At 43.1% G+C, this 26131-nt stretch overlaps 1 protein-coding gene across 5 annotated transcripts in view; it reads left to right on the top strand.

The window, feature by feature from the left end:
• Positions 1-26131, top strand: part of LOC106571288 (3',5'-cyclic-AMP phosphodiesterase 4D) — a 383631-nt gene that overhangs the window by 224851 nt on the left and 132649 nt on the right. The window contains exon 1 of one of the 5 annotated variants that reach the window (XM_014144236.3): positions 8648-10823. The exons of 2 other annotated variants lie outside the window; for them this stretch is intronic. In XM_014144236.3, coding sequence (XP_013999711.1) covers positions 10738-10823 — 86 coding nt within the window. In that variant the 5' untranslated portion in view covers positions 8648-10737. Of the gene's footprint in view, positions 1-8647; positions 10824-26131 lie in introns of those variants that run through there. 2 more of the 5 variants (XM_014144263.3, XM_045693567.2) reach the window with 2 other exon arrangements.

The raw sequence follows: 26131 nt of genomic DNA, 5'->3' as shown, positions 1-26131 counted from the left end.
AGTATGTGGTGAAGCACTGTATGCACAGCTTTTACATATACCTATATTTTGGATGAATGTCAGTGGTAGAACTCAAGACGACTGTCAAGTAACACCTTACTTGACCAATGGTGGCCCTCAAGTTGATATGAAGACATGTTTCAGTTTATTCAGGACCATGCAACATTACAACATTCAGATAGAAATGTAAACTGTTTCTAGAACAGATGTTAATCTGTCATGCAGAGTAAGTCAGCTCTATTTAAAGTTTAACAGTGCCTTCGGAAAGTATTCAGACATGTTACAGCCTTATTCTAAAATGGATTAAATAAAAACAATCCTCAGCAATCTGCACACAACAGATAATGAAAAAGCGAAAATAGGTTTAGAAACTTTTGCACATTTATAAAAAAAAAATGTAATATCACATTTACAAGTATTCAGACCCTTTGCTATGAGACTCAAAATTGAGCTTAGGTGCATCTTGTTTCCATTGCTCATCCTTGAGATGTTTCTACAACTTGATTGGAGTCCATCTGTGGTAGATTCAATTGATGGGGCATGCTTTGGAAAGGCACACACCTGTCTATATAAAGGTCCCACAGTTGACAGTACATGTCAGAGCAAAAACCAAGTAATGAGGTCGAAGGAACTGTCCGTAGAGCTCCGAGACAGGATTGTGTTAAGGAACAGATCTGGGGAAGGGTACCAAAATATTTCTGCAGCTTTGAAGGCCCCCAAACACAGTGGCCTCCATTCTTAAAATGGAAGAAGTTGGGAACCACCAAGACTCCTCCTAGTGCTGGCCACCCTGCCAAAGTGAGCTGTCAGGGAGGTGACCAAGACGCCGATGGTCACTCTGAAAGTGCTCTAGAGTTCCTCTGTGAGAACCTTCTAGAAGGACAACCATCTCTGCAGCACTCCACCAATCAGGCTTTTATGGTAGAGTGGCCAGACAGAAGCCACACCTCAGTTAAAGGCCCGCTTGGAGTTTGCCAAAAGGCACCTAAAGACTCAAACCATGAGAAACAAGATTCTCTGGTCTGATGAAACCAGATTGAAGCATGGTGGTGGCAGCATCATGCTGTGGGGCTGTTTTTCAGTGGCAGGGACTGGGAGACTAGTCAGGAGCGAGGCAAAGAGGAACAGAGCAAAGTACAGAGAGATCCTTGATGAAAACCTGCTCCAGAGCGCTCAGGACTGCCGACTGGGGCGAAGGTTCACCTTGCAACAAGAAAACGACCCACAGCCAAGACAACGCAGGAGTGGCTTCGGGACAAGTCTCTGAATGTCCTTGAGTGGCTCAGTCAGAGCCCGAACTTGAACCTGAGCAAACATTTCTGGAGAGACCTGAAAATAGCCGTGCAGCAACGCTCCCCAGCCAACCTGACTGAGCTTTAGAGGATATCAAATTTTATTGGTCACATACACATGGTTAGCAGGTGTTAATGCGAGTGTAGCAAAATGCTTGTGCTTCTAGTGCAGTAATATCTAACAATTCCCCAACAACTACCTAATACACAAAATCTAAAGGGATGATTGAGAATATGTACCTAAGTATATGGATGAGCGGCATAGGCAAGGTGCAATAGATGGTATAAAGTACAGTATGTACCCTCCCTGACTAGCACCAAAAGCTCAGCCTTTAGGGCTTTCTCGGGGACGAAGAGTCCATAATGGTCAGCCATAGCGCAAAGGTCTACTTTACGCAAAACCACCAACCGATCAACAGAGGGCGCTTCAATAAACTGGGAGACTGCTGAGGCAGCCATTTTGGACACAGCAGCCTACTTAACACACGCAAACTAAATCAGTCATCCAAGCTCACAACCTACCGTCACACCTCAATCACAGAGAGCTCAGAGCAGCAGGGTCCGGTGGGCTTAATGGATCCCGGATGAGTCCATTATGTTACACTCAGTTCCCCGTGGAGTGAAAGAGGTATGTGACTGTAGGTGCGGGTAAGGATGACAGATAGGCCTCAGGCCGCTTGCCTAAACACTCCCAAGGTGCCTTCCCCCAGGAACAAAAACAGAATAGTTACAAACACAAGTAATCAATTTAAATAATCAAAACACAGTCCTTGTGACAAAAACATACCTCAGCAGGACCGGTTACAAAATACTTCATAAAAACCTGTCTGAGCACCATACACCACAGGCCATCAAAGACACTCTCTCTGAGCAACACAGGACATAACCATCAGCTCTCTCTCTGAGCAAAGGAACACTGGCTTTTATACAGCTGGAGAAGGAGTCTGTAATGGGATACAGCTGTATCCCCTGACGAGAGGGCGGGGTCAGCTCCAATCTGCAATGTGGCCGACCAATCAGCTGCTTGGGGGAATCCAGGAAGCTATTTCCTGAAATACATACAAACCCACAACACAGAAACTGGGGAACGTAACAATGTGATATGAGTAATGTAAGATATATATACAATAAACATTATCAAAGTGGCAATATTTAAAGTGGCATTGTTTAAAGTGACTAGTGATCCATTTATTAAAAAGTGCCAGTGATTGGGTCTCAATGTAGGCAGCGGCCTCTCTGAGTTAGTGTTTGCTGTTTAGCTGTCTGATGACCTTGAGATATAAGCAGTTTTTCAGTCTCTCAGTCCCAGCTTTGATGCACCTGTACTGACCTCGCCTTCTGGATTGTAGCGGTGTGAACAGGCAGTGACTCGGGTGGTTGTTGTCCTTGATGATCTTTTTGGCCTTTTGTGACATTGGGTGCTGTAGGTGTCATGGAGGGCAGGTAGTTTGCCCCCAGTGATGTGTTGTGCAGACCGCACTACTCTCTGGAAAGCCTTGCGGTTGAGGGTGGTGCAGTTGCCGTACCAGGCGGTGATACAGCCCGACAGGATGCTCTCGATTGTGCATCTATAAAAGTTTGTCAGGGTTTTGGGTGACAAGCCAAATTTATTCAGCTTTGTGAGGTTGAAGAGGCATTATTGCGCCTTCTTCACCACACTGTCTGTGTGGGTGGACCATTTCAGTTTGTCTTTGATGTGTACGCCGAGGAACTTAAAACTTTCCACCTTCTCCACTACTGTCCCGTCGATGTGGATAGGGGGTGCTCCCTCTGCTGTTTCCTGAAGTCCACGATCATCTCCTTTGTTTTGTTGACGTTGAGTGAGAGGTTGTTTTCCTGACACCATCTGCAGAGAAGAATAGGAGAAACTAACAAAATACAGATGTGCCAAGCTTGTAGTTTCATGGTCTCCCGAGTGGCGCAGCGGTCTAGGCACTGCATCTCAGTGCTAGAGGCGTCACTACAGACACCCTGGTTCAAATCCAGGCTGTATCACAACCGGCGGTGATTGGGAGTCCCATAGGGCGGCGCACAATTGGCCCAGCGTCGTCTGTTTTTGGCCGGTGTAGGCCGTCATTGTAAATAAGAATTTGATCTTAACTGACTTGCCTAGTTAAATAAAGGTTAAATATATATATTTTTTAAATACCCAAGAAGACTTGAGGATGTAATTGATGCCAAAGGTGCTTCAACAAAGTACTGAGTAAAGGGTCTGAATACTTATGTAACTGTGATATTTCATTATTATAATTTTTTTTAAATTAGCAAAGATTCTAAAAAACTGTTTTTGCTTTGTCATTAGGGGGTATTGTGTGTAGATTGATGAGGGAAAAAAACAATATAATCAATTTTAGAATAAGGCTGTAACCAAACAAAATGTGGAAAAAGTCAAGGGGTCTGAATACTTTCCGAAGGCACTGTAGATTAAAACTTAAAACAGAGCTGACTATTACATATTCTGCATGAATATGACCACATTATAAAGCATCCTGATACAGTCATATCATTATTTGCATTGTGTGTACTGCGGCCCCTCATGCCACAGTCAGCCTCACGTGACATTTAATCTTCCCATTTCACCCTGCAGTCCCCGAAGTGTATTTGACAAGCTCCCTCTGCAGACACCCTTGGCCTTTCCACAGGACCCGGCACCATTACATAAGTACAGAGCAGGGCTATTTATACACACAACCATGTCTGGGAGACCTTAGAGCAGGGGAAGATAGAGGGAAGATGAGGGAGTGAAGTGGAGACTGAAAGGGGAATTGGGATAAACCATGGTCCACTGCATCTAAAGGGGAAAGGGGGGATACCTCGTCAGTTGTCCAACTGAATGAATTCAACTGAAATGTGTCTTCCACATTTAACCCAACCTGAATCAGAGAGGTGTGGGGGGGCTGCCTTAATTTTCATCCACGTCTTCGGCGCCTGGGGACAGTGGGTGCTTAACTGCCTTGCTCAGGGGCAGAACGACAGATTTTTACCTTGTCAGCTCGGGGATTCGATCCAGCAACCTAAGAAGGCTTGTCTATGTTCAGTGTCTTTGACTAGGCTGGATGGTACCCAAAATGAGCAATGGCCAAGGAGTCAATGGCCAAGGAGCGACGCACGCACAGATGTGTGCATACACTCTTGCGCACGCACACACACACACACACACACACACACACACACACACACACACACACCACACACACACACACACACACACACACACACACACACACACACTGTGTAACGGTCTGAGGAAACACAGAAGTCTCAATTGTACATCATGATATAACATGTAATTGCTGAATAAAATGTAATCATAAGACATTTCACTTTGATAAGGATGTATATCAATCAATCAAGTTTAACAGAACAAGGAAAAACAATTACACATTTCAGTAGTTAGATAACCCTTCATACTGTAACTGGACAATTCATTGTTCTACCTCCTTTAATTCATTGTTCTACCTCCTTTACAGATTGTTACCTCGTCAGCTTGGGAATTTGATCCAGCAACCTTTCAGTTACTGGCCCAATGCTCTAAACGGTAGGCTACCTGCCGCCCCTTAGCTTAGATTCCTAACAAACTTGACAGGTTAAAGTATGACCCTGACATATGACATAACCACAAACTACTGTTGCAGTAGAGTAGCGTGTTAAAAAGGCGTTAAGTTGACATTCTTCTCTTCTCAGCAGAACGGTACAAGACTACGTCTTTGTGACGTATCTGTCATATTTCATGGAGGTTTTTGACTTGAGACAGGGTGCTTGTTGGGGGAATTGTCAGAGTGTTAGTCTATGCTATTCATTACGGTAAATAGTTGTAGTCTACACCTTGCAGTGAATCTTCGAGACACCAGCATGTCTGTTTTTGTGTGTGCAAGACCTACTCTGTTACACCAGGCGGGACCTACTCTGTTACACCAGGCGGGACCTACTCTGTTACACCAGGCGGGACCTACTCTGTTACACCAGGCGGGACCTACTCTGTTACACCAGGCGGGATCTACTCTGTTACACCAGGCGGGATCTATTCTGTTACACCAGGTGGGATCTACTCTGTTACACCAGGTGGGACCTTCTCTGTTACGCCAGGTGGGACCTACTCTGTTACACAAGGCGGGACAAGGAAGGGACTTACTCTGTTACACCAGGCGGGACAGGGACAGGACCTACTCTGTTACACCAGGCAGGACAGGACCTACTCTGTTACACCAGGCGGGACAGGGACAGTACCTACTCTGTTATACCAGGCGGGACAGGGACAGTACCTACTCTGTTACACCAGGCGGGACAGGGACAGGACCTACTATGTTACACCAGGCGGGACAGGGACAGTACCTACTCTGTTACACCAGGCGGGACAGGGACAGGACCTACTATGTTACACCAGGCGGGACAGGGACAGGACCTACTTTGTTACACCAGGCGGGACAGGGACAGTACCTACTCTGTTACACCAGGCGGGACAGGGACAGGACCTACTATGTTACACCAGGCGGGACAGGGACAGGACCTACTTTGTTACACCAGGCGCCTATATGCCTCTTTCAGCAAAGCCAACTGCTGCTACTGTGTTGGCAAGACCACCTCTCCCTGTAGAGACCTAGCTGCCAGCCTCGTCTCCAGGGACTCTGGTTGCATCCAAAATGGACTGGTCAAAATTAGTGCACTGTATAGGGAATAGGGTGCCATTTTTGATGCTGACTGAGATTCAGGGAAGTATTGCGAACATTCTGGAATCAAACTAATGGAATCATAAAGATGTTCTGAAATACATGTGGCCCCACGTGAGAGTGTGGGATCAGGGTGAGAGTCGGATGGTGTGTGTGTGTATGTTTGGTGTTGCCTGGGGACTGATGTGGTAGGTTTGGTTAAAACCAGTTCCTGCTCTGGCTAGGCTACTCAGTGCTCTGTGTTCTTCCCCTCTGTCCAGACAGGAGCTGCTATGTTAGGCATGCGGGCTAATGCACAAAGCACAGGAGGAGACAGAGAATATCCCCAGCCCTAGTTCTGATGATTGAAGATGTCACAAGACCACATAGACACACACACATTCACTTGCATGCACACTCAAACCGAACACGTACGCACACAGATACACCTATTTAAATGAACACACACACACACACACACACACACACACACACACACACACTGAAAGCTGTCCACCCTCATTTTATCATCAGCTTTGACACTATCATTATTAACAAATTAAACCAAGCATTAAGAAGTATTTGCTTACACACACATTTATAAGTTTATTATCCTAGCCTGTTGAACAGATGGCTAAGGAACCACACCCATCTGAATGTTATCAGAATATTCTCCATGGTTTAACAACATGATTACTCTATCGCTGTAAAGAGCGTTGGTGTTTTAACACAGCTAGGGCAAACGGTCATCTGAAGTAGCTATGGACGTTAGGTCAGGGCTGGAAAAGTGACGTCCCTCCCGATCCGTAGCCCTAGAGGAGACGGAGGGGGAAATTAAACGAGCATGTGACATCACCACGTCTCCACAGCCACGAAAAAAGAAAAAAAAACAGCATTGAGGCGAAACCATCTTTGTGTTCCGCTGTGAATATCTGTTCCAGTGAAATGTTAATGACGCGTAAAATCTTGAAAGGAAGCGGATTGCCATGTCTAATCAATGTGTTGAAACCCTATAGCTCGTGCTGCAATCCTCTGAAGACGCCTAAATAATCATGTCTACACTAGGCTGTACTTTTGATGGTCCAGGGTCTGTAGTTAAAGGTGCTCTGTGGGACATAAAATGAGTCATTCCGTATAAAAAGACCACGTACTGTAGCGATTCAAAAACACACCATAAGACGCAGCTGTTGCTGTGGTTGCAATTTCGATCTCAGTGCTTTGCCTGACGCAATTCGGGCCTGGGCATATAGTATCTTGTGCCAACGCCAAACTGTCTGCACTCTGTGGCCAAAGGATTTGTGTGTCAGTGCCCCTCTCATTTTTTCCCCCATAAACCGAAACTGCCTTTTTTGAAGGTGGGTACCTTTTTATGACCTCGGCTTTTATATCATACGACAATTTATAAATCACACACTGCCATGACGAAAGTCTGTTGTTGTTCAATGGAAAAAACACACTACTAGATCGTTTAACCCACTCTCACTGACCTATGACCGTGTGTTCTGAAAGAAGCCTTCATTGATCATATTCAGACAGATATTTATCCATCCACATTGAGACTGGATAACTATTCATGATACATTTCAGGCTTTACCTTGAAACATGCTCTAACTTGTCTGCATCATGTCTGCATCATGGGTAATTCCTTAAGACAGGCATCACTGCAAAGTTGCCTGTTTACTATTTCCTCCCTGTCCTAAAATGGCATGAACAAAGCATGGTTGGGGCACCACCAGGGTCATCCTGGGGTGTCGCTGCAAAAGGACCAAGCGAGGTTCAGTTCAGACTGTAGTAAATAGAGAGATAGAGAGATATAGCTAGAGGTGCATTCCTGACAGTAAAGGAGATGATGGAGGGAGAGGCAAATTTAATAATGGAAATTCATAATGGATGATAAGAGATTGGAATGTGAAGAGATGTTAACTTGATGGAAGAATGCTAATTTGTTTTGGAAGAAGGGATGGAATTGTAGTGTAGTTATGGACCTCTCTTGAACATTTCAACCTTTTTTAACGGACAGTCTTATATTAAATCGGTTTTATATCAATCATGTCAATTTAAATTCCTCTAGTTTTTATGACTTTTGGTTGTTTTAAATAGGTTTAAACATCTCTGTTATTTGTGCTTTATTTATCTGTCCTTAGCTTAGTTGAATATGTATGCACTCTTAGAAAAAAAGGGTTCCAAAAGGGTTATTTGGCTGTCCCTATAGGAGAACCCTTTTTGGTTCCAGGTAGAACACTTTTTGGTTCCAGGTAGAACCCTTTTGGGTTCCATGTAGAACCCTCTGTAGAGAGGGTTTTACATGGAACCAAAAGGGTTCTACCTGCAACCAAAAGTGGTTCTTCAAAGGCTTCTCATATTTGGACAGCCAAAGAACCCTTTAAGGTTCTAGATATAAACTTTTTTTTAAAAGAGTGTACCTGTTAGTTAGATTTATACTTAATACCAGGTTGAATACGACGTAGCTGACAATTTCATCAGTTACAAGTGATATTCAACCATGTATTATATACAAGACTAACTAACATGTATATATATTTAAACAGGTAAAACTAGTCAGTTGAAACATACCAACAGCAGCCAGTCTAATCAGCTGTCATTCCAAATAGCCTCTCTTAGACACCTGAAAAGCTGCCTGTAGGGAACTCCCCTAAAGAGGCCCCCTCTGACTGACGATTCCACCAACATTCAGACACACACTCCCTCAGTCTCACACTCACAGCCACTCTGCTGCAGACGGGAGCCGGCTCTGCAGCGCAGTGAGAGATCGAGAGAGGGAGAGAGAGAGAGAGAGAGGGATTCTCTGGGCCCAGACAAAGACAGACAGGCATCCTACTATGGATTAGGAGGACCTGACATACAGCTGGATTGTGGAGTCTTACAGAGAGAGAGAGAGAGAGAGAGAGAGAGAGTTGTTTTGTGCGGGAGAGGTGTGTGTTTTGTGTGGGGTGTTGTTTGTGTGTATTGTGAGACAACGTGTGCTGTGTCTGTATATGTGTCTGAGTGTGTCCTGTATCTGTGTGAGAGTCAGTGGGTGCATCAGTCCCTGTGTGTGTGTGTGTTTATCCTGCACATATTACCAGGCATAGAGTGGGTCTCTCTTGCTCGGTGTCCCCCCGCGTGGGCTCTCCTCCTGGGTGTTGCTAGACATACATCTCCCCCGGGCTGGTTCTAGGCCTGGGGGTATGACCAGGGAAGGAAAGCCAGTCCAGAGAACCAACAGGACATCACAGACCAGGCACAGTTTCTTCAGATGACACCTGGCATACCTCTACCACCACCACCATGGAGGTATCTTACCTAGACATTATATACCTCTACCACCATCAGCCAGGCTGCAATACAAAAACGAAGATACTGAAAGTTCACTCCTGATCACTTGCCATTTGCTAGTTTTTTTGTATGTTCCTACTGCCTTTGTGGCTTGAACCGGGATTAGGTGTACATTAACTTGCCTGACAGCTTTACTATACACATTGAAAATACCCATTGCAGGAAAAATGTGGTTTAGATATTTTTGGAGAGAAGCGCAGCTCTCCCTAGCAACTCTATCCGTCTGACTGGTCGGGTTTTCCTCTCCACCCGTTCGGTCCACCCATCCATCAGGGAGCGAGAGAACATTAATCAAGCTGTTGACGCTAAGAGGATCAATAACATGAGCGGTTAGCTATGACCCCTGGCTGAACATGAGCGGTTAGCTACCATCCCTGGGCCTCCACGGATCATTGACATCACAGGAGGTTGTGATCAACCAGGAAGAGAAAAGTTGACCTGCAGTTTTCTTGACATGGCACCAACGTGGAAAATGACCCATGGATTTAGGGTTAGAGCGGAATCCTCACCTTTCACTTGGAGGAATAGGAATGTTGTTCCTCCACTCAGATGAAGCCTCAAAAACTGTTAATTTCCTTGGGTGAAAGAGAAAGGGATGAAGTGATTGAGGAAGAGATAGCGACTGAGAGAGAGAGGAGAGGTAGAATTCTCTGGGGGAATCCAGCGATGCGACGTTCACGATGAAGACCACGACAATGTGCCGGAATGAGTTTGATGTCCTAGTTGGAAGTCTTCCCAGGAAAAGTAGGGAGAGACATATTTTCTCTTTTTGTTGTACTATTGCAGAATATCCTTCTAACAGTAAAAGAGAGCGACAGGGGATTTCCTGACTTGACTGGTTTCTGGTAGACTTTTCTGTGGAGTTTGTTTTTCAGGAGGGTATTGAAAGATCCTTACACACATTCGCCTTAACCACTGAATCCTGGACAAATATTTACCATGGTGTTGTCCCACTGGGCACAGACGTCAGTTCAACGTGTCGTTTGTATTTACATTTGGCTGAGTTGTCAATTATTGTAAATTCAACATGAAATCAACAAAAAATATCACCATGTCAATGGATTAAGGTTAAAAGTTAAGTGAAAAAAATACGAAATGCCCTTACGGTGATGACTTTCTGCAAAGCCAATGAGTTTTCCATGTTAATTCAACGTCATGACATAGATTATTTGGGTTGAAAGGATGTGGAAACAACGTTGATTCAACCAGTTGTTGCCCAGTGGGGTAGTTCTAACCCCCGGCATAAACCAGTTCACCAAATATAATTTGGACAAATGTCACTCTCCCCAGCTAAATCGAAACTCTGCTGCACTTTGAGAAGCCATCAAATTTGACTTTCAAAAACATGAAAAAGAGGGGAGAGAACCAAACGGTGAGAGACCATGTTTGTGGGATTCTAGTTTTTTATTTGAACCTTTGAGTGACAAATACTGTAGCAAAACAAGCACACACCTTTAGCTTAAATGAAGGCAGGTCGCTCTCAGGCGGGACGGGAGAAGAAAATGATGCACGTGAACAACTTCCCCTTCAGGAGGCATTCCTGGATCTGGTAAGTAGGCCTCAGTTCATGCTGGAACGTCTGTAGGGTATTACGCCATGGAATAACTGGAAAACCCAGAGAGGCTGGCATTTGGTTTAGGTTTGTGTGGTTTGTGTGCGTGTGTGTGTTTGTGTGTCTGACCTTCTGAGTAAGCTATTGTGTGTGTGTTTGTGTGTGTCTGCCTATCTGTGTTTGGCCACGTAATGCCTTGACAAGTGCACTTTGTCTGGGTAAGTCTGTCTGTGGAGGTGTGAATGAGGAGCTTGCAGGTCAGTCTTAGCCAGCCTTAGGAGGTTATATTATTTGTAGTGTAAACATGACTACCTGTGGGCCCACGGCCATACACTGGTAGCCGAGATGTGAGGGAGACTGTGCTGTTGTATTTCATTCAATATCACTTAATTAATCCCTTCTAGGGCAATTAAAAGGGTGTTTTCCGTGCCACAATTACTTATCCTGCACAACACTAGATACAGACATACAGTACTGTAAAGGCTACAGGGTATTTATCGTGGAAATAAGTAGCTATGGAACATGCAGACCACTCAAGACAGTGATGTCATCTAAGGGGACTAAAAGGCCTGTGTATTGAATTTGGGTGGTGTCCTGCTTGACCAATGGGAGCTGCTGGTGGAAGTGTCTCCTATTGGTTATTAGCCAATCACATTTCTAGCATGACAGCCGCGATTGGCCAAGATGTAGAAGTTACTGCGTTCACACAGGCAGCCCAATTCTGATATTTTTTCCACTAATTGGTCTTTTGACCAATCACATCAGATCTTTTCACATCAGATCTTTTTCAGAGCTGATGTGATTGGTCAATAATGAAGGAAAAAAAGATCAGAATTGGGCTGCCTGTTTAAAGGCAGCCTAAGAGTTGCCTTTGGTTTTCACAAGACCACTTAGTCAAATCAAATTTTATTTGTCACATGCGCTGAATACAACAGGTAAAACAAAATGTCCCTTAATATAAATAACAATTATAATGATCATAATAACAAGGATGACAAAAACATCAAGAGCACATTGCTTTTATCCTCATCACAATGTTTATACAAAGTTTATACAACCTTACCGTGAAATGCTTACTTACAAGCTCTTAACCAACAATGCAGTTCAACAAATAGAGTTAAGAACATATTTAGGTAGGGGTCAATTTAAAAAAAAAAGTAAATAGTCCAGGTGGCTGTTTGAGTAATTGTTCATTAGTCTTATGGCTTGGGGGTAGAAGCTGTTAAGGAGTCTTTTGGACCTAGACTGGGCTCTCCAGTACCGCTTGCCGTGTGGTAGCAGAGAGAATAGTCTATGACTTGGGTGACTGGAGTTATTGAACATTTCTTGGGACCTTCCTCTGACACCGCCTGGTATAGAGGTCCTGGATGGCAGGAAGCTTGGCCCCGGTGATGTACTGTACTGTAGTGTCATAAAGAACAAAAAACATATCTATCAGTGCACACACAGAGATACTGTACCTGTCCAAACACACACGGACACACACAATATAGCTATAGCTCAAGTTTACAGTAATGAATACTGTAAGTCGCTCTGGATAAGAATGTCTGCAAAATGACTAAAATGTCAATGAATAGACCGACACACTGACAACTCCCCCATCAAGCACCCCGCAATTATCATATGACAGGAACGTCACAAACACGTAGTGTTTTACCACTTTAAAGTAAAAGAAAGAATGTATAGCTAATCTCCTAAAGCAGCTAAGCAAACAGACATGTCATCGAAGGGAGAGGCACAGAGAGAGACAGTTAATGTTGTTGCCAGCTCCAATGACAATAAATACCTCCTCCTTCCAGGCAATTGGCCCTGCTTATTTTCCAGCCAGGTCATTCAAGATTGACGTCAAAAATGGAAGTCTAGCCATGTCCTGAGGACGTCGGTAAACGGCTTCAAAACCAGTCACTAGGGGCAACAGTGAGCGCTATTACCATCAAGTAGGCTTGGGTTGTAGACGTGGGCTGTGGATGAACGTAATCACACGATTCTGGATCAGAATGTTGCGTGTTCGATCCCAGTCGTGGGGTTTTAACCCTATCCCAAACCTTAACCCTTACCTTAACCATTCAGAATGAGTGGCTAAACTTCATGTTTTAACCCTATTCCAACCCTTAACCCTTACCATAACCAATCAGAATGAGTGGCCAAACGTCATGTTTTAACCCTATTCCAGCCCTTAACCCTTACCTTAACCATTCAGAATGAGTGGCTAAACGTCATGTTTTAACCCTATTCCAGCCCTTAACCCTTACCTTAACCATTCAGAATGAGTGGCTAAACGTCATGTTTTAACCCTATTCCAGCCCTTAACCCTTACCTTAACGATTCAGAATGAGTGGCTAAACGTCATGTTTTAACCCTATTCCAGCCCTTAACCCTTACCTTAACCATTCAGAATGAGTGGCTAAACGTCATGTTTTAACCCTATTCCAGCCCTTAACCCTTACCTTAACCATTCAGAATGAGTGGCTAAACGTCATGTTTTAACCCTATTCCAGCCCTTAACCCTTACCTTAACCATTCAGAATGAGTGGCTAAACGTCATGTTTTAACCCTATTCCAGCCCTTAACCCTTACCTTAACCATTCAGAATGAGTGTCTAAACTTCATGTTTTAACCCTATTCCAACCCTTAACCCTTACCTTAACCATTCAGAATGAGTGGCTAAACGTCATGTTTTAACCCTATTCCAACCCTTAACCCTTACCTTAACCATTCAGAATGAGTGACTAAACGTCATGTTTTAACCCTATTCCAGCCCTTAACCCTTACCTTAACCATTCAGAATGAGTGGCTAAACGTCATGTTTTAACCCTATTCCAACCCTTAACCCTTACCTTAACCATTCAGAATGAGTGTCTAAACTTCATGTTTTAACCCTATTCCAACCCTTAACCCTTACCTTAACCATTCAGAATGAGTGGCTAAACGTCATGTTTTAACCCTATTCCAACCCTTAACCCTTACCTTAACCATTCAGAATGAGTGACTAAACTGAACCCGTAACTTAAAAATCTGACGTTGGAGAATATGGATGAACGTCTAATTCTGCAGTGAGACTGTGAGAGCTTGTTGTTATTTTCATACACTCACTGAGTCAATGTTAAATGTAAGATCTGCGTAGAGACCACAGGCGTGTGTTTAGCAGCTAACTCGGCCCGCTCAAAAATCAGAGGTTTGGTGAGCCTGTCTATTGTTTTCCATCTGTTAGGAAAATAATTTGCTGTTGTCTCCTGAGAGGAGGCTTTTCACAATTGTTCTGTTACTTCATAGCACAAAAAAAAGAGATTCATCAAAACAGAGATGCACAGGGGTTTCTTTCGAGTGTGAATAGCTTTGTGATAGATATGGAAAACACCTCATAGACGGTGACCTTTGGGTTTCTGAAGCATAGTGGAGGATACTGGAGTTTGGTGCTACTGTAGACAGAAAAATAAAGTGCCTAATTTACAATATCTTATATCTAACATTCACAATATGTCGATCAAAATTTCACAGCATGTGAAAACTGAACCACTGCTTTGCCACAGTACCAAGCTCTAAAATGTGAATGACTTTTAAAGTCACTCTTGTATATAAGAAACAGAAAGAACCAAAAAATACTCTTACACTATCCAGAATAGCTGGTGAGATTTCCAAACCTACTTGGCATTGCCCATGAATAACACTGTCACCTTATGTGAACCGCCCTTTTCGCCCCATCAACCGGCAACACGTTCCAACCCTCCTAATGAATAGTGTCGTCGTTGCTAATCATCTGTGTTCTGGCTGAACATGTGTGAGCAAAGCAGGCTGATATAATGTGCACTAATGAGATTACTGTAGCGTATTGGCACTGTTTTCTCCGCTGTGTTCTGGGCCCTGTGTGTCACCCGTTTTGTTTTTGCTGCATGGAGAGAAGAGATTAGGATAGTATGTTCCCCGGAGGTGGCCGTCAGACAGACATATCCTGCGCCTTATCGTCTTGAGGGGCAAAGTGAACGACTTCAGGAAGTCAACATGTCTTGGACTGTTCTGAGAGCAGCATGTGTTGTTTTGTCAGTGGTGTGTTTTAACTGAACATTCAGAAATGAGTTTCTCTGGACAGGATTCTTGATAGTCAGAGTTTATTTTGACTGTTGTAAACACATTTGAACCAATATGCTATTTTCAAGTAGTCAAAGATAAAGGCTCAATAATGTGATTATATATATATGTTTTATATATGTTTCCACACTATGAGGTTGGAATAATATTGTGAAAATGATTATAATGCTGTTTTAGTGTAAGAACTGTTTGAAAAGAAATGTAATCTTGTTTCGTTGGGATGGAGTTTTGGCCTGCGGTGAATTAGTCAGTAGACTCACAGGTTTTCCCCTCCCAACTCAGACCAGTCCTAGCAAAATTATTGCTTGAGAAATTGCTCTTTGCAATTTTTTAAAGTTTATTTGTATCATTTTAATTAAAAACAATCACAGTTAATTGTTACCCAGAAATTATTTCATATTGAGATAAAAACAAAAACAGCTGCATTGGACCTTTAACAATTTCAGTCTAACACATTAGGCTAAAGTTTTCCTTATAATTTAGGCCAGCAGAGATGCAGCATACAAAACAGTCTGACAGTGTCCATTACTAGTGTACTAAATAGTATGCAAAACATTTTTTTTTTAGTATGTGATCAACAAACCAAAAAATTGTACTCTGAATGCATCATCTAATGCGCGATTGCGTTGACTCATGCCATTCGTTCATTTTGGTACAGCAGGTCAATTTATCTGATTATCAGCTAAAAAGACGAGTGAATTCTACTAGACCAAACACCAAAATGAGTATGCAGTTTAAGTATGTAGTACGCTAGTATGGGTATTTGGACATGGCCACTGTATTGAAAAGCCTTCTACGGTAAGTTATTTGCTATCTTTTTCAAATAATAGTTCAATTATGTGTTGGTTTTGGTTTTTGTACCAGAGACAATTCGCCTGCTAGAATACAGCTCTCCTGACTCTCCTCACTCTCCCCACTCTCCTCATTCTCAACACCCTCCCCACTCTCCTCATTCTCCACACCCTATCCCACTCTCCTCATTCTCCACACCCTCCCCACTCTCCTCATTCTCCACACCCTCCCCACTCTCCTTGTCCCAACATGGTTCTAGAGTGTTTTTAGCTTTCCCATCCTCGTTTATGGACACCCCCCTACTCTACAATCCCCAGCTCCACCCGCACACCACCCCCTAACAAAGAGCAGCGAGAGGAAAGATTTGTCCTTTCTCAGCACCAGGTTCTCCTACCCTCTCTCACCACACTGAAAATATAGCTAACCTTTTCAGAGCGAACACTGATGACTGTATAAAAGGGATTTGGCAAGTGGAGACACGCTGCACAGCACAACGCCCATCCTCATCTGCCGTAATCACTGAGCTCTTTGACGTCAGTCACATTGTACACACAGACACAAACGTACACATACGCACGATTATTGAACATATATTATGCACTGTTATTATGCACTAAATTGGTACATGCAGCCATTGTAGCTGTAGTGACACTGGAGAGGTTTTCAAAGAGTTTATCTTATGTGGGTTTCTGTTAGTGATGGAGGGGAAAACATCAATATAGTTACATATCTTGATATTATTTTGGACGATATATATCATATCGTATCATTTCGACAATATCGCAATATTATTTATGCGCTAGTTGGCTGTACCTGCACCAAAACTCCAGTATTTTTCCTTAGCTTGTACTCCATCTTCTTTTTAAATAGGGAGACTGAATAGGTTATTTGTTTTCAGCACTTTTATTTCCATGACTGATCAAAACTCGTTTTCTCAAGGCTCTCTCTGGTCCCGCTGCAGCAGATATATGGTGAGCAGTATCGAATTGCAAATACATATAGAATCGCGAGAATCACATTACATATCATATTGGCACCTAAGTATTGTAATAATATTGTATTGTTGAGGTCCCTGGTAATTCCCAGCCCTAGTTTCTGTTGTGGCTTGTGACAGACAGACAGACAGACAGACAGACAGACAGACAGACAGACAGACAGACAGACAGACAGACAGACAGACAGACAGACAGACAGACAGACAGACAGACAGACAGACAGACAGACAGACAGACAGACAGACAGACAGACATAGGCCTCCCATATACCTGTCATGGTAATAGACCTTAGACAATAAGATTACCACTTCAAAGACTCATGTGTTTATCATGAGACTCCCAAACTTGCCTCTTCGCCTCAGACAACAAGGCCGCTAGCACTCAGCGAATGTAATGACATTTTGAACCAGGCATAATTACATCAGACAGATTAGGTTGGTCGTGGTGTGGTCCTTTGGCTCAAAATCTCTGTTGACGCACCAGAAGGATCATTTTCTGTTTTCGCTATTTTCGTAATCTTCATTCTAGCAAACTTTGCAACGGATAATAATTGGGGGTAATATCATGAGTTGAAAATTATACGATGGAAGTAAAGCTGAATGCGACAGCTTCCCTCAGACAATCGCCCATTGTTTTCATGTTACTTTATAACATTCTTGAAGGTTTTCGGTATGCAGTCATCGCTTACCAATCAAATCAGGTCTCAGTCAGGTCTGTCATTATGACATGGCCTCTTGTCATGCGGTTGGGGACTTATGGCCCCATAATGGAGTAAGGCCATCATGTGCTCTTAATGAATGATTCATTGAATGGTAATTACTATGGAGGTAAGGGTTTCAGTGTGAGTATCCTTTACCAGTCACTGATTGAAAGCACATGGCTGATGGTGGTAATGATTAAACTGTGAGAACCCTGTGTAATTTACTTCACAGACACTCTTCATATTGATATTGTCCTTTTGGGGAATACTCAGTAAAGTCTGAGCATTGTAGACAGAAATGTTCTTTACAGCACCAACGTGGGAGAATCATGCGCTTATATTTAGCCACATATATGTTGGATTAGAGAAATTCCTGGACTTGGTGGTTGATTGTCTCATTGTCCCAATTATGTACACTGAGTGTACAAAACGTTATGAAGACCTGCTCTTTCCATGACATGGACTGATCAGGTGAATCCAGGTGAAAGCCATGATCCCTTATTGATGTTACTTGTTAAATCCACTTCAATCAGTGTAGATGAAGGGGAGGGAGACAGGTTAAAGAAGGATTTTTAAGCCTTGAGACAATTGAGACATGGATTGTGTATGTGTGCCATTCAGAGGGTGAATGGGCAAGACAAAAGACTGAACAGCCTTTGAATGGGGTATGGTAGTAGGTGTAGGTGCCAGGCGGACCAGTTTGAGTCAAGAACTGCAACACTGCTGCGTTTTTCACGCTCCAGTTTCCCCTGTGTATCAAGAATGGTCCATCACCCAAAGGACACCCAGCCAACTTGACACAACTGTGGGAAGCATTGGAGTCAACATGGGCCAGCATCCCTGTGGAACGCTTTCAACACCTTGTAGAGTCATGCCCGATGGATTGAGGCTGTTCTGAGTCTGAGGGGGGGGGGCAACTCAATATTAGGAAGGAGTACTTAATGTTTTGTACACTCAGTGTAAATGTTTAGCCTCCCAGGGACCGCAGAGGGAAATTATTATTCAGAGATGTAAATGAAAAGATGACCAGACAAATTAATAAGCACAGACGACTCAATGACCTCTCCCTTGGCATAGGATGAGGAGTACATCACATCTGAAGTAACTACAGCAATCTGCTTGGCTCGGATCCCCTCCGATATCACCGATTTAATGGATGGGAGATTAAAAGCATAAGAAATGGGTCCTGGCTGGCGTTGTTACAAAAGTGATGAAATACGATAATCATTTCATGTCTTCTATTTTTCATGGGAAAGATAGTCGCAGGTGAAACACTACAACACTTTCAGTCCAAACAGAATAGATACAGCTGCAAAGGAAAGCAATGGAGTCATTACTAACTCTGTTGTCTTCTCCAGTATTGCTCTCGAATGAACCCTGACCTTTTTGTTTTGCTGAGTTTGATCCCTCATCTTGTTCTCTCATGTTGATTATGGCCTTTCTTTGAACCTTAATTTTGTTGTGGTCCTCATTTTTTTGTTGAGCCTGGAACATTTGAACCCTAGGTTTGTTGTCTAATGCTGAGTTTTGAACTCAAATGACCTTGTTTAGTTTTTTTCTTATTTAACTATGGCACATATTACCTGTTTGACTCTCTACCTTCAAGTGCTATGGCGTAGGTGTTCGTGACAAACGCCAATGAATCCCTGCAACTCTCTGTGTATGCTGGCCCCAGGGCTGTAGGCAACAGGCCATAGTGTGACATGCATCAACCAGCGTTGTGGAAAGGTCCCAAGCGGGGGAAAAAATCCTAATACATCTGTGCCTTTTGCAAAACAACCTCCAGTGCCAGACGATGCAACATTAATTGGTGTTGGTTCCTAACCCAGGGGTATTCAACCGAGGGTCCGCGGTCCCGCAACTATATAAACTATATTTTTATGAATATTGCTGGAATACAGATTAAACAAATTTTGAATTACATACTTACAGAAGAAAGGAGGAGAATATATTTTTTCTAATGATGTCAACTTTATTTCTCAACTCCTAACATTGAACCAATTACACTCATTGAAGTATTATTTTTATTTAAGTAGCCAAACCCTAACCCAGGTGATGCTGGGCCAATTGTGCACTGCCCTATGGGACTCCCAATCACGGCCGGCTTTAATACAGCCTGGAATCGAACCAAGCTCTGTAGTGACACCTTGAGCACTGAGATGCAGTGCCTTAGACCGCTGCTCCACTCAGGAGTATCTGATATAGGCTTTGAAAAATCCCCCCACTAATAGTTGACCAGTGCCTCTGGCTGCTGATCAACTTTCTTGACTTGGACATACACTACCGTTCAAAAGTTTGGGGTCACTTAGAAATTCTTGTTTTTGAAAGAAAAGCAAATTTTTTGTCCATTAAAATAACATCAAATGGATCAGAAAAACAGTATAGACATTGTTAATGTTGTAAATGACTTTTGGAGCTGGAAACGGTTGATTTTTAATGGAATATCTACATAGGCATACAGAGGCCCATTATCAGCAACCATCACTCCTGTGTTCCAATGGCACATTGTGTTAGCTAATCCAAGTTTATAATTTTAAAAGGCTAATCGATCATTAGAAAACCCTTTTGCAATTATGTTAGCACTGCTGAAAACTGTCATGCTGATTAAAGAAGCAATAAAACTGTCCTTCTTTTGACTAGTTGAGTATCTGGAGCATCAGCATTTGTGGGTTCGATTACAGGCTCAAAATGGCTAGAAACAAATAACTTTCTTCTGAAACTCGTCAGTCTATTCTTGTTCTGAGAAATGAAGGCAATTCCATGCAATAAATTGCCATAAAACTGAAGATCTTGTACAACGCTGTGTACTACTCCCTTCACAAAACAGCGCAACCTGGCTCTAACCAGAATAGAAAGAAGAGTGGGAGGCCCCGGTGCACAACTGAGCAAAAGGACAAGTATATTAGAGTGTCTATTTTGGGAAACAGACGCCTCACAAGTCCTCAACTGGCAGCTTCATTAAACAGTACCCGCAAAACACCAGTCTCAACGCCAACAGTGAAGAGGCGACTCCGGGATACTGGCCTTCTAGGCAGAGTTGCAAAGAAAAAGCCATATCTCAGACTGGCCAACAAAAATAAAAGATTAAGATGGGCAAAAGAACACAGACACTGGACAGAGGAACTCTGCCAAGAAGGCCAGCATCTTGGAGTCGCCTCTTCACTGTTGATGCTGAGACTGGTGTTTTGTGGGTACTATTTAATGAAGCTGCTAGTTGAAGACTTGTGAGGCGTCTGTTTCTCAAACTAGACACTCTAATGTACTTGTCCTCTTGCTCAGTTGTGCACTGGGGCCTCCCACTCTTTCTATTCCGGTTAGAGACAGTTTGCGCTGTTCTGTGAAGGGAGAGAACACAGCATTGTACGAGATCTTCAGTTTCTTGGCAATTTCTCGCATGGAATAGCCTTCATTTCTCAGAACAAGAATAGACTTACGAGTCTCAGAAGAAAGGCCAGTTTTATTGCTTCTTTAATCAGGACAACAGTTTTCAGCTGTGCTAACATCATTGCAAAAGGGTTTTCTAATGATCAATTAGCCTTTTCAAATTATAAACTTGGATTAGCTAACACAACGTGCCATTGGAACACAGGAGTGATGGTTGCTAATATTGGGCTTCTGTACGCCTATGCAGATATTCCATAAAAAAGGGAGGTAAAGGCAAAAAAGGCCATGGTGGCAAAGTAAATACAATATAGCAAGTAAAACACTGGAATGGTAGATTTGTAGTGGAAGAAAGTGCAAAGTAGAAATAGAAATAATGGGGTGCAAAGGAGCAAAATAAATAAATACAGTATGGGAAGGGGTAGTTGTTTGGGCTAAATTATTGATGGGCTATGTACAGGTGCAGTGATCTGTGAGCTGCTCTGACAGCTGGTGCTTAAAACTAGTGAGGGAGATAAGTGTTTCCAGTTTCAGAAATTTTTGTAGTTCGTTCCAGTCATTGGCAGCAGAGAACTGGAAGGAGAGACGTCCAAAGGAGGAATTGGCTTTGGGGGTGACCAGAGAGATATACCTGCTGGAGCGCGTGCTATAGATGGGTGATGCTATGGTGACCAGTGAGCTGAGATAAGGGGGGACTTTACCTAGCAGGGTCTTGTAGATGACCTGGAGCCAGTGGGTTTGGCGATGAGTATGAAGCGAGGGCCAGCCAACGAGAGCGTACAGGTCGCAGTGGTGGGTAGTATATGGGGCTTTGGTGACAAAACGGATGGCACTGTGATAGACTGCATCCAGTTTATTGAGTAGGGTATTGGAGGCTATTTTGTAAATAACATCGCCGAAGTCGAGGATCGGTAGGATGGCCAGTTTTACGAGGGTATGTTTGGCAGCATCAGTGAAGGATGCTTTGTTGCGAGATAGGAAGCCAATTCTAGATTTAACTTTGGATTGGAGATGTTTGATGTGAGTCTGGAAGGAGAGCTTACAGTCTAACCAGACACCTAGGTATTTGTAGTTGTCCACATATTCTAAGTCAGAACCGTCCAGAGTAGTGATGCTGGACGGGCGGGCAGGTGCGGGCAGCGATCGGTTGAAGAGCATGCATTTATTTTTAATTGTATTTAAGAGCAGTTGGAGGCCACAGAAGGAGAGTTGTATGGCATTGAAGCTCATCTGGAGGGTTGTTAACACAGTCTCCAAAGAAGGGCCAGAAGTATACAGAATGGTGTCGTCTGCGTAGGGGTGGATCAAAGACTCACCAGCAGCAAGAGCGACATCATTGATGCAGGGGCGAAAATCTGGGGACAATTACATGAAATTTTCACAAGCGCAATTCCTGAGGGGGACACCAAAAGTAGTGCTGTAACACATAGCCTACATTGTAATATGGTAAATGTATATTGAGGAACCAAAGAAATAAGGTGTTTGCCGTACTCCTAACTACCGGTACCCAAAACTACACAACTAATCACAACTGCAATACCATTGCCTTTAACAAATCTTAGTTCAGTCACCAGTTTAAGTTGAGAGTGGGGGTATCCATGGCATTTTCCAATTATGTTCCTATTTTACAAGTCAAAAAAATTGAGAAACTTTCATAATGTTGCCAAACAAAGACTCAACAAACTTACCTGAGACTCCCTGTCTCTGCCAGTCTGTCCCTGCATATCTGTCCCCAACTCTGCTGTCTGTGTGCCATCTGTTGCCTGCTCTGCCTAATGACATCATTGTGAAACATTTCCATTAGAATTTCATTTCTTTCTTATGAACATTTTATCAACTAGTCTTTGAGATATTAGGCTACTAGGGTTCTTACTTTGCGTTTTGGTGTACTGAAAAATACTCTGATGTCCGTCTTTTATTTTTCTGCCATTTTTCTGCCACTTTTTCTACCTACACACACACAGTGTGTAGGTTATTTACAGTAGGAGATGGGCTTCTATCATCTTATCTTTTATCATTCTATTTGGGCTTCGATCTAAAAGGTAGCTAGCAAATGTGAAACGGATTAAAATGACAAGAGTTGACAGCTGTATGAGTTCACCATTTACACAACATATGCTGCAACCTTTTGAAATTGTAATAGTTTGTTTCATATTGGCTGGCTTCCAACAATAGCTGAATTTGCAAAGCTAGCTAGCACCAATTCCGTTTCAGTGGTGTTTGCTATAATCTTTGCTACCCGGGTTAAATAAAGGTGAAATAAAATAAATAAATAAAAGTTCCCTTGCGACAATTTAGCTTTTGCAACGAGACCATTAAATATATTTAAGACAATGGTAGAAGAGAGTGTAGTTCTGTTCAGTTTGGACTTCAGTTTATCGCTAACCTTATCACAGGGACTTTGAAGATATCATCTGCATGCTGATCTTGGAATAAATTGACGATAGCAAAGATTCCATCTTTGACGAGGCCACATAAATGGAATAATTACTAGCTAGCTTAATAGTTCATATTTGCCCGCTAGCTCTGCATATTCAGCTAGTGTGTGTGCGCGATTGACTGGATTAACCTCACGTCAGTTACGTTCATTGAGTGCCTTTCAGACAGTGGATACCACCCCTCTGTTACCTTGCCAACTAAGGAACTGGCAGTGGATCAAACCATTGTGAGGCAAAGGGTGGGGGGGTCGCAATCTTTTGAAACTTAAAAACGCGCTATTAAGTGTCTATAATCAGCACAATTGCTTTCATTGCGTATTATTAATATTATTTAAATTTCATAGTTATGTTTCAGTGATATATTGGGGGGGACAAATCATATTTTTCCCAGGATGGGGGGGTCGTGTCCCCCCCGTCCCCCCCCCCGGGATTTCCGCCCCTGCATTGATGTATACAGAGAAAAGAGTTGGCCCAAGAATTGAACCCTGTGGCACCCCCATAGAGACTACCAGAGGCCCGGACAACAGGCCATCCGATTTGACACATTGAACTCTATCAGCGAAGTAGTTGGTGAACCAGATTAGGCAATCATTTGAGAAACCAAGGCTATTGAGTCTGCCGATGAGGATGTGGTGATTGACAGAGTCGAAAGCCTTGGCCAGGTCAATGAATACGGCAGCACAGTATTGTTTCTTATTGATGGCGGTTACGATATCGTTTAGGACGTTGAGCGTGGCTGAGGTGCACCCATGACCAGCTCTGAAACCTGATTGCATAGCGGATCTGGTTTGTTGACTTGGCTTTCGAAGACCTTAGAAAGGCAGGGTAGGATAGATATAGGTCTGTAGCAGTTTGGGTCAAGAGTGTCCCCTCCTTTGAAAAGGGGGATGACAGCAGCTGCTTTCCAATCTTTTGGAATCTCAGACGACACGAAAGAGAGGTTGAACAGGCTAGTAATAGGGGTTGCAACAATTTCGGCAGATAATTTTAGAAAGAAAGGGTCCAGATTGTCTAGCCCGGCTGATTTCTAGGGGTCCAGATTTTGCAGCTCTTTCAGAACATCAGCTGACTGGATTTGGGAGAAGGAGAAATGGGGAAGCCTTGGGCGAGTTGCTGTGGGGGTGCTGTTGGCCGCCGTAGGGGTAGCCAGTTGGAAAGCATGGCCAGCCGTAGAAAAATGCTTATTGAAATTCTCAATTATAGTGGATTTATCGAAGGTGACAGAGTTTCCTATCCTCAGTGGAGTGGGCAGCTGGGAGGAGGTGTTCTTATTCTCCATGGACTTTACAGTGTCCCAGAACTTTTTTGAGTTTGTGTTGCAGGAAGCAAATTTCTGCTTCAAAAAGCTAGCCTTGGCTTTTCTAACTGCCTGTGTATATTGGTTTCTAACTTCCCTGAAAGTTGCATATCACGGGGGCTGTTCGATGCTAATGCAGAACGCCACAGGATGTTTTTGTGTTGGTTAAGGGCAGTCAGGTCTGGAGAGAACCAAGGGCTAATGATGAGACCAGACGATAAGACCAGATATGTATGTGATGATAAGACCAGACGTGAATATATATATATTTTTTAGCTAACGTAAGATAGGGGTCCCTGGTTTGCTGGTTTGCCTGGGATGTGGTCAAAGACATCTCCCTGGAAATATGGCTACCAGTTTTGACTTGATATGGCTGCAGGCATAAGCAAATAGTTGCTCCTATTCAGTTTGACAGTCAGTGCACACCATAGGTGGGCTGAACACAAGGCAGAAATGGTTGTCTTCCAAACAGAAAATGAATGGATTGATAGTTTGACCATTAGAGCATAATAAGAGCACTGAGATGTGTTCTCTAGTATAACTGCAAAGTATATGCGCCACCAGACCCTTTAAATCCTGTCTAGTAGCCATTACTCACATAACCCTTCTGGTATGGGTTCACAGGCAGCTTCATAGCCATTATTTTCTTCACAGACATGACAAGATTCAGCAGATGTGAATCTACAATATATAGGCTCTGGTCATACAGGTTGACTATCACTTGAGGCAGATCTCCAGGAAGATCAACTTACCCCCACTCCAAATCTTACCTAAAATATTCAGAGGATAAAAGTAAAAAAGGCCATGAATCAGCGCTCTGGGATTTTTTCCAATGACGTACTACAAGCTCAAGGCTTCCCAGTTGTATCATGGTATGTGACAGAGATTGTTTCATTGTGTGAATTTGTCAATGTCACATAAACAAGGGCTCTGTCAAGAGGAACTAGCTTGGCATCCTCTCAACCCGCCCCATGGGGCTAAGTGTGAAATGAGTAAATTATTTATTGAAAAAGAAATAGAGGTAACTGTAGAAAGGTTTTCATTTGCAATGCCTATGTCAAAAGGAATCCCCTCAATTTCCTTAGCTGTACCTTCTTCTAATGTGTGGTTCCTCTCTCTCTCTCTCTCTCTCAGTGGTCAGCTGTACTTGGTTAGGGTCTCTATGTAACGAGGCCTTTACATGAAGGAGGCCTTTATGTGAAGAACACCTTCGTAGTTTCAGAGAATTAAAGGGATACTTCTGGATTTTGGCAATGAGGCCCTTTATTTACTTCCCCAGAGGCAGATGAACTTGTGGATACCATTTGTATATCTCTGTGTCCACTATGAAGGAAGTTAGAGCTAGTTTCGCGAGCCAGTGCTAACTATTGTTAACACAATGACTGGAAGTCTATGGGTATCTGCTAGCATGCAAAAAGATAATTCAAACCAATTCAACAACAAAACATTGTGTGTGTCACCTCACAGTCCCAGCTGTTCCATGAGATTATGTTTAATCAATTTTGCTGTTTGCCTGAGTAACTGGAGATGGACGGGAGTTAATGTGCGTTACCGGGAATTCGTTTTGGACTTGGGGACTGCGAAGAGACCCCTGGTGGCATGTCTTGTGGGGTATG

This window comes from Salmo salar, chromosome 01, assembly GCF_965601325.2.
Source record: "Salmo salar chromosome 01, fSalSal1, whole genome shotgun sequence".
NCBI lineage: Eukaryota > Metazoa > Chordata > Actinopteri > Salmoniformes > Salmonidae > Salmo > Salmo salar.
The sequence above is the reverse complement of the archived record's forward strand: the minus strand, read 5'-3'. Positions and strand labels throughout refer to the sequence as shown.